The sequence below is a fragment of the Micropterus salmoides genome, unplaced genomic scaffold (genome assembly GCF_014851395.1).
Source record: "Micropterus salmoides isolate LMB-PRFRI ecotype aquatic unplaced genomic scaffold, ASM1485139v1 Ms_hic_scaffold_2, whole genome shotgun sequence".
In the NCBI taxonomy this organism is placed as follows: domain Eukaryota; kingdom Metazoa; phylum Chordata; class Actinopteri; order Centrarchiformes; family Centrarchidae; genus Micropterus; species Micropterus salmoides.
Genome location: NW_024041150.1, coordinates 46,805,768 through 46,817,968, shown reverse-complemented (window position 1 = coordinate 46,817,968; position 12,201 = coordinate 46,805,768). Strand labels below are relative to the sequence as shown.

Below are 12,201 nucleotides of genomic sequence, written 5' to 3'. Positions count from 1 at the left end.
ATAACTGGAATGGGATGTAAAGGAGCAGGTGGAATTTTCTGGTTAGGCTTACCAACAGTTTGACACACATAGCATGTTCTACAGTATTGTGCAATGTCAGATTTTACCCCAGGCCAGAAGAAATGCCTCAGCACACGATCTAGTCTTTTTGATGCCCATATGACCCGCAAGACAATGATCATGAGCCAATTGCAAGACACCAAAGCCTTAGGAACAACTTCAAACACACTACTCCACTCATCATGGCAAGACATCTTAGGAGAACTCCACTTTCTCATTAACAGTCCATCATTCACAAAGTACCCACAAGAAACAGCAGTAACTGTATCTTCAGAAACAGCCTCTTCAAAGATGGAAATCAAAGTTGTATCTTTTCCTTGTTCCACTTTTAGCTCTTCACAAGAGGGAAACACTGTACCAAACCCTAATGTCTCAAAATTTACCATGAAAGTGTCAGACAGCGCAATCTCTGAGTCACAGGTTTTGGCTTGGTTTCTCTTTGCCATAGCACGAGTAGCAACACAAACAGACAACGTATCTGGAAATTGCTTTTCAAGGTCATCTGTGCTTTTAGATGCTACCGGGAAGGGAACCACCTCAGGAGCAGCAAGCACTCTACCACTGGCCAAGTCACTGCCTAAAATGAAAGACACACCTTCAAAAGGAATATAGGGACAAAGAGCAACAACAACCTCCCCAGACACCAAAGCAGTTTGAAGGTAAAGATTATCCATGGGTAAGGACAGGTAACTGCCACCAAAACCATGACCAATAGCATAAGAGCCAAAGGCAGACTTGTCATTAAACTGAAGAAAATCCTGGAGGATCAAAGACTGAAAAGCTCCAGAGTCTTTCCAGATCTTAGTAGGTCACTTAGTTGTAGGATAAGAAGCAAGAGAGATATACAGTGGGTACGGAAAGTATTCAGACCCCTTTAAATTTTCCACTCTTTGTTTCATTGCAGCCATTTTCTAAAAATCAAAAAAGTTCATTTTATTTCTCAGTAATGTACACTCAGCACCCCATCTTGACAGAAAAAAACAGAAATGTAGAAATTTTTGCAAATTTATTAAAAAAGAAAAACTGAAATATCACATGGTCATAAGTATTCAGACCCTTTGCTCAGTATTTAGTAGAAGCACCCTTTTGATCTAATACAGCCATGAGTCGTTTTGGGAAAGATGCAACAAGTTTTTCACATCTGGATTTGGGTATCCTCTGCCATTCCTCCTTGCAGATCCTCTCCAGTTCTGTCAGGTTGGATGGTAAACGTTGGTGGACAGCCATTTTCAGGTCTCTCCAGAGATGCTCAATTGGGTTTAAGTCAGGGCTCTGGCTGGGCCATTCAAGAACAGCCACGGAGTTGTTGTGAAGCCACTCCTTCGTTATTTTAGCGGTGTGCTTAGGGTCATTGTCTTGTTGGAAGGTAAACCTTCAGCCCAGTCTGAGGTCCAGAGCACTCTGGAACAGGTTTTCATCCAGGATATCCCTGTACTTGGCCGCATTCATCTTTCCCTCGATTGCAACCGGTCGTCCTGTCCCTGCAGCTGAAAAACACCCCCACAGCATGATGCTGCCACCACCATGCTTCACTGTTGAGACTGTATTGGACAGGTGATGAGCAGTGCCTGGTTTTCTCCACACATACCGCTTAGAATTAAGGCCAAAAAGTTCTATCTTGGTCTCATCAGACCAGAGGATCTTATTTATCACCATCTTGGAGTCCTTCAGGTGTTTTTTAGCAAACTCCATGCGGGCTTTCACGTGTCTTGCACTGTGGAGAGGCTTCCGTCGGGCCACTCTGCCATAAAGCCCCGACTGGTGGATTGCTGCAGTGATGGTTGACTTACTACAACTTTCTCCCATCTCCCGACTGCATCTCTGGAGCTCAGCCACAGTGACCTTTGGGTTCTTCTTTACCTCTCTCACCAAGGCTCTTCTCCCCCGATAGCTCAGTTTGGCCGGACGGCCAGCTCTAGGAAGGGTTCTGGTCGTCCCAAACATCTTCCATTTGAGGATTATGGAGGCCACTGTGCTCTTAGGAACCTTAAGTGCAGCAGAAATGTCTTTGTAACCTTGGCCAGATCTGTGCCTTGCCACAATTCTGTCTCTGAGCTCTTCAGGCAGTTCCTTTGACCTCATGATTCTCATTTGCTCTGACATGCACTGTGAGCTGTAAGGTCTTATATAGACAGGTGTGTGGCTTTCCTAATCAAGTCTAATCAGTATAATCAAACACAGCTGGACTCAAATGAAGGTGTAGAACCATCTCAAGGATGATCAGAAGAAATAGACAGCACCTAAAAATATGAGTGTCACGGCAAAGGGTCATACTTATGACCATGTGATATTTCAGTTTTTCTTTTTTAATAAATTTGCAAAACTTTCTACATTTCTGTTTTTTTCTGTCAAGATGGGGTGCTGAGTGTACATTACTGAGAAATAAAATGATGTCACGGCTGTCGCTATCACCCTTGTGTTTCCCCTTTTCCCTGTCTCACCTCTACCCAGTAGGCTGTGTCCCTGGGGAATGAAGACCCGCCTACTTCCTGGTTTCTGGGGTGCTGACATCTGTACCGCCCATTGGTTCCCTCTGTTTTCCACTCAACCAATGGCTCGTCACCACTTTAATTACCTCCGGCTCATAAGGAGAGTCCACCTGTTGCTCCAGGCAGCTTGTCACCGCCTGTTGACTTCTGTGCCGCTGGTATTGACTGCATAGCCTGTCTGTTGTACTTTGTGTGTAGTGGAACTATCCACCTTCCTTGCCTATTAGCTGTACATTGTGTTTAGGTAAACATTTGCATACCTTTGTAGGTTAGCTCCACATTTGGGTGCAGTGGAGAAATTCAATTATTGTTCTGTTTACTATTGTGTTAGTTTTCACCAGGTGGAGTGGGTGCTGTGCTCTTTGTATTCTTTTGTAGTAAGAATCAACCCTGTTTAACACGATAGATAGGTACAGGCCTCCTTTTGAGGACCTTTTTTGTTTTAACTTGGTTTGTTATTTTCGCAGCACCCTCGTCCACCCTCCTTTTGTTTTTTTGTTACCTGTCTACATCTCTTCTGTTACCAATAAACGTTACTTGTTAAGATCTACCAGTTGTGCCTATATGTTTATGGCCCCAACACCCCTAGACCAACAGGGGGGTCGTAACATATATGGGGGCTCGTCCGGCATACTCCTTCTAGAGGAATCCCAATTGGCATTAATTGGTTCTTGGTAACAGTTGAGTGACTAGCTTGACGGTAATGGAGGTACAGCTTGCCTGATTCAGGGAATCATGGCCGCTGCACATTTTGAGATTGAGGTCTTTCTAAAACAGCCCTCAATAGAGAAATTTGATATGTGTCGGAAAGACGAGTTGCTCCAGTTAGCAGCCCACTTTAGCATCTCGGTTCCCAAAACCATTCTTAAAAAGGAGTTGAAGCCTATGCTATGGTTAGCATTAGTTGAGAGGGGGATACTTGTAGTGCCAGAACCGCCCGAGAAAGAGCCCATGTTCCCAGTTGCTGGTTCAGCTGCCAAAGGGGAGGTCACGCCTACCCCTGACAATGCCACGGACGTACCAGACTCAGACAAAGTAGGTGAAAGGCCGGCAACGCCATTCACGCTGCCCAGGTTTGATCCGTCCTCTGCCAGCAGTGCTCAATCGCTAGGAGAAGCGCGGCTCAAGGTACGCCTTGCCCGTCTCCAGTATGAAGCACAGGACAGAGAACGTCAGAGGCAACTCCAACTCGAAGTGAGGAGGATGGAGATTGAGGCTGACCAGGTGGTGAGACTGCGGAAGTTGGAGCTAGAAAGCGCCAATGCAGCTATGGCTGGTGGGGCTGCGGGTTCTGGTGGTACAACTTCTCTCCCCTACTCAGCCAATCCAAATCCTAATCCAAATTGGACTCAGTAAGTCCCGGATTTGATGTCGGCAAAAATATTGCTTTGGTGCCGTTGTTCCGAGAGGCTGAAGTGGACTCGTACTTCCAAGTTTTTGAGCGAATAGCTTTAGCATTAAAATGGCCGCTTGAGGTTTGGTCGTTGTTGTTGCAGTGTAAGCTACAGGGAAAAGCTCAGGAGGCTATAGCTGCTCTTTCTATAGAGGACAGTGCAGACTATGAAACAGTTAAGTCAGCAGTTTTGCAAGTTTATGAGTTAGTGCCCGAAGCTTACAGACAAAAGTTTCGGTCACATAAGAAGCCGGCTACGCAAAGTTACACAGAGTTTGTTTGAGAAAACAATTCTCTTTGATCGGTGGCTTGCGTCATCTAATGTAGCTGAGTTCAGTTCACTTAGAGAACTTTGTTTAATAGAGGAGCTTAAACGCTGCCTACCCGAACGCATAGTGATTTACTTAAATGAACAAAAGGTGTTAACATTATCTGCTGCAGCTACATTAGCAGATGAGTATGTGCTAATTCACAAACCAGCGTTTCCTCAGGATGTAGGTAGTTCCCGTCATGTAAACCTACCTCGGACTAATCCTCCTAGGAATCCTAGTCCGAAGGAAGAAGTGCGTCAGTGTTATTACTGTCATAAGAGGGGACATGTTATTGCGGATTGTGTGATTTTGAAACGCAAAGACCGGTCGTCGTCGCATGGGTCTCAGCCCAAGGGTGTTGGGTTAATTAACAATCTACCCAGCCCTCAGTTAAACTGTGACAACCAAAGTGAGGTTGACCCCTGTTTTCGTCCATTTGTACTCAAAGCACTGATTTCGCTTACAGGATTGCCAGCAGTCTGTTAAAGTGTTACGGGACACCGCTTGTTCCCAATCGGTTGTGTTAGCTTCCGTGCTACCCTTTTCAGTTGAATCCGCCTGTGGATTTGGGTCCGTCTTAAGGGGCATTGAAATGGGATTTGCGCCCCGCCCTGTGCATAAGGTGCACATTCAGTCCGACCTAGTCAGTGGTTTTTTCCCAGTAGCAGTGTGTGATGAGCTTCCCATACAGGGTGTTGTGTTGCTCATGGGAAATGACATAGCCGGGGGTAAAGTGACTCCAATGTTGGAAGTCTTGGATGTACCAGGAGACCCTGCCTGCAGCGCAGAGTTGCCCACGGTATTTCCAGCCTGCGTCGTCACTCGTGCGCGGGCACGTCAGATGACATGTGATGATGGGTCAGATATTTTGCTAGCTGATACAGTGTTTTGTAAGCCTTTGCAGATAGCTGATTCAACTCCTCTCAAGGAACCAGCATCTATGGAGAGTGCGGTGGAACCGTCCTCTTCCTCCCCACCACTGCCAGCTACAAGAGAACGCTTGGCTGTGGCTCAGAGAGAGGATCCAACCTTACAGGCCTGCTTCAGGAATGTGGTGAGTGACAGCAACGCAGCAAGTGGCGAAAAAGTAGTGTATTACTTAGAAAATGGTGTGTTAATGCGGAGATGGTCCCCAGGTGTAGCTTTTGATGCGGATTGGCAACGCATGTATCAGATTGTAGTGCCTTCAGTTTACAGACAGCATGTCTTATCTGTCGCCCACGAAAGTAAATGGTCAGCGCACTTAGGAGTCACTAAGACTTATCAGTCAGTGTTGAGACATTTCTTCTTGCCTGGGTTGAAGACAGATACAGCAACGTTTTGCCGTAGTTGTCATGTATGTCAGGTGACAGGAAAGCCTAACCAAAAACTTTCCCCAGTCCCTCTACATCCCATACCTGTGATTGAAGCACCTTTTGGCAGAGTGATTATCGACTGCGTAGGTCCGTTGCCACGTACGAAAAACGGTAACCAGTATCTGTTTACAATCATGTGTGCAGCTACTCGCTTCCCTGAGGCTGTCCCCCTTCGAAACATCACTGCAAGGAGCATAGTTAGGGCTCTAACTAAATTCTTTTCAACTTTTGGTTTACCTCAGATAGTACAGTCAGACCAAGGGTCTAATCTCCAGTCCAGACTGTTTAAACAGGTACTAGGGACACTAAATGTGCGCCATATTGTTTCATCTACTTACCATCCTGAGTCACAGGGTGCGCTAGAACGGTGGCACCAGACGTTAAAGTCTATGCTTAAGAAACATTGCCATGACAATGGCACTGACTGGGATGAGAGCATCCCCTTCGTTTTGTTCGCTGCACGCGACGCTGTACAGGAATCATTAGGATTCAGCCCTGCCCAGCTTGTGTTTGGACACACTCTCCGTGGTCCTCTGCAAACATTGCATGACCAGTTTCTTTCGTTGCAGTCCGTTCCTGCACACAACATGCTCGATTATGTAAGTCAGTTCCGCGAGCGACTGCACAGAGCTAATGCACTCGCTAAGCACAAGTTGACTACCGCACAAATCGTGATGAAACGAAACTACAATTGTTCCACTGTACGTGACTTTAGTCTAGGAGACAAGGTCTTGGCATTACTTCCGGTACCAGGTACCGCGTTGTCCGCCAAATTTTCAGGGCCCTATGAGGTTCACAAAAGACTCAGTGACACAGATTATGTGATAAGCACTCCTGATCGGCGTAGGAAAACCCGCGTTTGGCACATTAATATGCTAAAACTCTATCATGTTAGGGAAAAGGACTCAGACTCTCAGGGTACTGCTGTGGGGTTCAAACCAGACACAACTGGTGCAAAACCTCGGCCTGGAGTGGTAGCTGTAGTTGCGACTGACCCTACGCCTGTACCAGACGTCGACGATTTGCGGCCGCGTTGTCCCCTCTACCCAGGTTCTCGTCTCCCCAATTCAGAGGCGATTGAGGAGTTGCCTACCTGCTTACCACATCTATCCCCTGCTCAAAGGCAGGATGTGATAGGTTTAGTTACTCAGTTTCCGAGTTTGTTCAGTGATGTTCCAGGTAGGACCAAAGTGTTAAAACATGATGTCGAACTTACCAACCCGCGACCCATTAAGCAGCACCCGTACCGCGCAAATGTAATGAAGCGTGATGTAATGAAAGGAGAAGTAGAGTACCTCCTTCAGCATGGCCTCGCCAAGCCTAGCTCCAGTCCGTGGAGTTCACCATGTCTTGTAGAAAGCAAGGCTGATGGTTCACCGAGATTTATCACCGACTTTAGGAAAGTTAATGCGGTCACAGTGCGTGATTCGTATCCCTTACCTCGGATGGAGGATTGCGTTGATACCCTTGGTACTGCCGTGTTTGTGAGCAAACTAGATCTCTTAAAAGGATACTGGCAGGTTCCTCTTACTGAGCGTGCGTCTGAGGTCGCAGCCTTTGTGACTCCCGATGACTTTTTACAGTACAAGGTAATGCCCTTTGGAATGTGTAACGCTCCAGCTACTTTCCAGAGGTTAGTTAACACAGTGTTAGCCGGTGTTAAAAATTGTAATGCTTACCTAGACGATCTCATTGTCTACTCAGATACATGGGAGAGTCACATGTCCACCCTCTCCGAAGTGTTTTCTCGCCTTGCTGAAGCTGACCTTACCATAAATCTCGCTAAGTGTGAATTTGGGAAGGCCACTTTGACCTATTTAGGCCGTCAAGTCGGTCAAGGTCAAGTTCGGCCAGTAGAGGCAAAAGTGGAAGCTATTGCCTCGAGTCCAGTTCCAACCACTCGTAAGGCGTTGCGCTCGTTCCTCGGCCTAGCTGGTTACTACCAAGCTTTTTGTAGGAACTCTCATCCGTGGTCGAACCGTTAACTAGGTTGCTTAGCCCTAAAGTAGACTTTGTGTGGTCCCCAGAATGTCAAGTCGCGTTCGATAGTGCGAAGTCTCTCCTCTGCCACTCTCCCGTCCTGGCTGCCCCCGACTTGTCCAAGCCATTCAAGCTGGAGGTGGATGCCAGTGCTGTGGGAGCTGGTGCCGTGCTTTTGCAGGAAGATGTAGAGGGCATAGACCATCCTGTATGTTACTTCTCAAAGAAGTATAACCGCCATCAGCTTAACTATTCAACCATCGAAAAAGATACCCTTGCTTTGTTGTTGGCCTTACAGCATTTTGAGGTCTATATTGGCTCCACCTCTCTGCCCGTGGTAGTTTACACAGACCACAACCCACTTGTGTTCTTAGCCCGTATGTACAACCATAACCAGAGGCTCATGAGGTGGGCGTTGATTGCACAAGAATACAATCTGGAGATACGGCACAAGAAAGGTTCAGAGAACATTATTGCAGATGCCTTGTCTAGGCTGCAATCATAATAGAGAAAAAAGTAGTTGGGTCTAAACTGGTTAATTCCCAAACTGGGGAGTTTGTGTTTATGGGGGGGGAGTGTCACGGCTGTCGCTGTCACCCTTGTGTTTCCCCTTTTCCCTGTCTCAACTCTACCCAGTAGGCTGTGTCCCTGGGGAATGAAGACCCGCCTACTTCCTGGTTTCTGGGGTGCTGACATCTGTACCGCCCATTGGTTCCCTCTGTTTTCCACTCAACCAATGGCTCGTCCCCACGTTAATTACCTCCGGCTCATAAGGAGAGTCCACCTGTTGCTCCAGGCAGCTTGTCACCGCCTGTTGACTTCTGTGCCGCTGGTATTGACTGCATAGCCTGTCTGTTGTACTTTGTGTGTAGTGGAACTATCCACCTTCCTTGCCTATTAGCTGTACATTGTGTTTAGGTAAACATTTGCATACCTTTGTAGGTTAGCTCCACATTTGGGTGCAGTGGAGAAATTCAATTATTGTTCTGTTTACTATTGTGTTAGTTTTCACCAGGTGGAGTGGGTGCTGTGCTCTTTGTGTTCTTTTGTAGTAAGAATCAACCCTGTTTAACACGATAGATAGGTACAGGCCTCCTTTTGAGGACCTTTTTTGTTTTAACTTGGTTTGTTATTTTCGCAGCACCCTCGTCTTTTTTGATTTTTGGAAAATGGCTGCAATGAAACAAAGAGTGGAAAATTTAAAGGGGTCTGAATACTTTCCGTACCCACTGTACCATCCATAAGGAAAGACGAAGAGCCAACCAACTCTGGCTTTTGAGTGGAATGCTTGCTGGTAACTGGAATTGCGGCCGTGTTCACAGTTTTTATTAAGGCCGACTTTCTGCAAAGGGGGCAGAAACTGTGAGACTGTGCTTCAAAGTGCGATCTCTATGAAACACAACGTCAACAGTAGCACTACATTTGTAGCCAAGCCATAGACCATCTGGAAGAACATTCTTCGGACAGATTAAGCTAAATTTGAGGTTTTGGTAAATCACACAGACCGTATGATCATAGACAAAACACATTGAAACACAAGGCTCAGTGATGCTTTGCTGCTGTTCTGCCTCAGAGGGGCTTGGATCTGTGCAGGAAATGTTGAATTTAGAAACCCAGTGAAAGGTCTTCCGGCAGGATAATGATCTAAGATATCAAAAAATACCAAGAATGGATGAGAAGAAACTTTCAGCTGACTCCTGATCTGATCGACTGACTCATCAAACTTAAGAGTCGGCCAAAGCACCAATGGAAGAGGGCAAAAGCCTGATTTACAGTCACAGACAGCTGCCTGTGATATAGAATAATAAAATAATAAAATATGAAGTAAAGAACACCAATATATTTGAACAGTTTCTTTCCTTATTATAAATATGTAATGTTTAAATCCAAAGTAAAACATTTTTGGAAGGTGGAAGGTACCAGTATTTTCGTGTTTTTGTGTGTGTGTGTGTGTATGGACTAACTGATGTGTCTTCTTGTCTCTGAACAGGAAACTGAAGACGGATCTTCAGATGGACAGTTTCATCTTTATTTTACTGGTCAATTGTTTTCTGTATTTCATACTTTAATGTTCATGTTTTCTTTTTTAATCCCTCCCCCCAAAATGAATTTGCTTCAGTTTTTTAACAATAAACATAGTAGGTAGAAAATATAAGTACTGTAACATTTACTCATTTGGAAGACACTTTTATCCAAAATAATTTACTTGAATAACAACATACAAGCATCAATAAAGCAGGAGATCTACAACTGTTAATAGATACTAGTAAGAGAGTCAATTAATAGCATCAATTAAGAGCTAATAATGAGTACAGCATCAGTCGAGTAAATACCTGGGGAAAGACAAAAGTAAGAGTTAACAAAATAGTGCAATTAATTCTAGACATTTGTAAGGAGACAGAGAGAGGGCACAGGAAGTGAATGTCAGAGGTTAGAGATGTTATAAGAGAAAGTGTTCTCTGCAGAGTTTCCAGGAGCTTCTTGAAGTTAGAGAGGGACGCCCCTGCTCTGATGGCGTGTGGTAGCTCGTTCCACCATCGTGGTGTCACAGATGAGAACAGGGACTGGGATTGCTTTGTGTGATGATGTGATGATGGCAGAGCCTGACGGCATTTGTTGGAGGAGCGTAGCGGCCGAGAAGGAACATAAGTTTGTATTATGGAGTTTAGTTAGATGGTGCAGACCCAGTAGTCACTCTGTATGCAGCATTAGTGACTTGAATTTGATTCTGGAGGCCCCGGGGAGCCAGTGGAGGTCACTGAGTAATGGAGTGACATGAGTCTTTTTGGGCTGATGAAAAACCAGACGCGCTGCTGCGTTCTGAACCATTTGTTGGGGTTTCACCGCACAAGCTGGGAGACCTGCTAGGAGGGCATTGCAATAGTCGAGGCGAGAGATAACCATGGCCTGTACCAGAAGCTGGGTGGCGTACTGAGTGAGGTAGGGCCTGATTTTCCTTATGTTGTATAGAGCAAAGCGGCACGACCGAGAGACAACAGCAACATGGTCTGAAAAGGACAGCTGGTCATCAATCATGACAAGTTTCTCACCACCCTGATTGGAGTGATGGTTGAGGAGTCAATTTGTAGTTTGATGTTATGGTGGATAGATTGCTTGGCTGGAATGACAAAGAGTTCAGTCTTAGAGAGGTTTAGTTGAAGGTGGCAAGCCTTCATCCATGCAGATACAGTGGGGGAAATAAGTATTTGACCCCTTGCTGATTTTGCAGGTTTGCCCACTTACAAAGAATGCAACAATCTACAATTTTAATCATATGTACATTCTAACAGTGAAAGACAGAATCCCAAATCGCATACTTATTTCCCCCACTGTATGTCCGAGAGACAGTCCGTGATCCGCATCGAGACGGCCTGGCAGGAAGGATAGGCACAGTTGCGTATCTGTGTCTGCATAGCAGTGGTAAGAGAAGCCGTGCGAGCGAATGATCGGCCCCAGTGAGATAGCACTGAGCCTTGGGGCACCCCTGTGGAGAGGCAGTGGGAGGAGGATAATTGTCCTTGCCACAAAACATTGTAGGAACGCCCCGAGAGGTAGGATTTAAACCACAGGAGTGCTTTACTTGAGATGCCCATTGCTGAGAGAGCGGATAGCAGGATCCTGTGGTTGACTGTGTTAAAGGCAGCTGATAGGTCGAGCAGGATAAGAACCGAGGATTGGGCTGCAGGTTTAGCCCTTTTGAAAATGGTCAGGAAGGTTTCCGAAGCCAGAGAAGTATTTATCACATGAGTGATTGTCGGGACCACAGTAGGAGATATGGCTGGTGCAGTGGGCATGTAGTAGGACCGCTACGGGTCAGGAGTAAACGAGGAGAGGAAGATGAAAAGATGTAGTAGGACTGCTACATGTTCGGCTTGGTGTTGAGCGTTTTGCTCCATTGCCCGAGGGAGATGGAGAGGGACATCTAAAGTACAGTATTTTCTTAACAGGAGCTTATTTTCCCCAGTTTTTGTGTCAATGTGACAAATGGCAATTTTTTTGAAATTGGTGTGGTACTGAATGAGCATGCTGCAGCATTGAAGCAGGGGTGCAGTAATCCTTACACCCTATAAAAGTGCTTACACTAAAGAGCTTGTTTTGGCCACTGACAAGCTCAGACTGTTATTACAAGGACCCATACAGACAGGCCCGCCGTTAGAAATTTTGGACAGGGGACAACATTTTCCAAACTGGGACCCTCATCGACACCCAATAAAGCAAACCCTTTACCAACTTCTTAGTTTTAATACAAACACGGGCAATTTCAAAGAAGCTCTTGGCCGTTAGCCTTATAGTGACTCAGAAGGAGTCCCTAACAGCCATTCCCAAATTCAGTGTTATAGACTCATCCTGGCCATTCTCACATATTCAAATACTCAGTATGATTATAAAGCACAAAAGGTCAATACAGTTGTTTTTTTTTTTAAATAGACCATGACCATGATGTTCCTCCTTTTAACTTACAACAAGGAGAGAAAAAAATGCTCTTCAATGATTTGCTGAATAGAGAAGAGTAAAATCAAACTACTGCAAAGCATTAAATCATACAATTTAGTTATGAGTGAACAAATAGACTTCATCTATCAAATTCAATCTTGAGGACTAATTAATCAAAG

At 45.5% G+C, this 12,201-nt stretch overlaps 1 protein-coding gene across 4 annotated transcripts in view; it reads left to right on the top strand.

The window, feature by feature from the left end:
- The window catches only part of LOC119912414 (Fc receptor-like A), a 190,262-nt gene extending 180,522 nt beyond the window's left edge, over nucleotides 1-9,740 (top strand). For 3 of the 4 annotated variants that reach the window (XM_038731602.1, XM_038731605.1, XM_038731601.1), the window contains 2 exons: nucleotides 575-719; nucleotides 9,579-9,740. In XM_038731602.1, the coding sequence (XP_038587530.1) occupies nucleotides 575-672 (98 nt within the window). In that variant the 3' untranslated portion in view covers nucleotides 673-719; nucleotides 9,579-9,740. The remainder of the gene's footprint in view (nucleotides 1-574; nucleotides 720-9,578) is intronic. The other variant, XM_038731604.1, reaches the window with a different exon arrangement.
- Nucleotides 9,741-12,201: the final 2,461 nt, after the last annotated feature.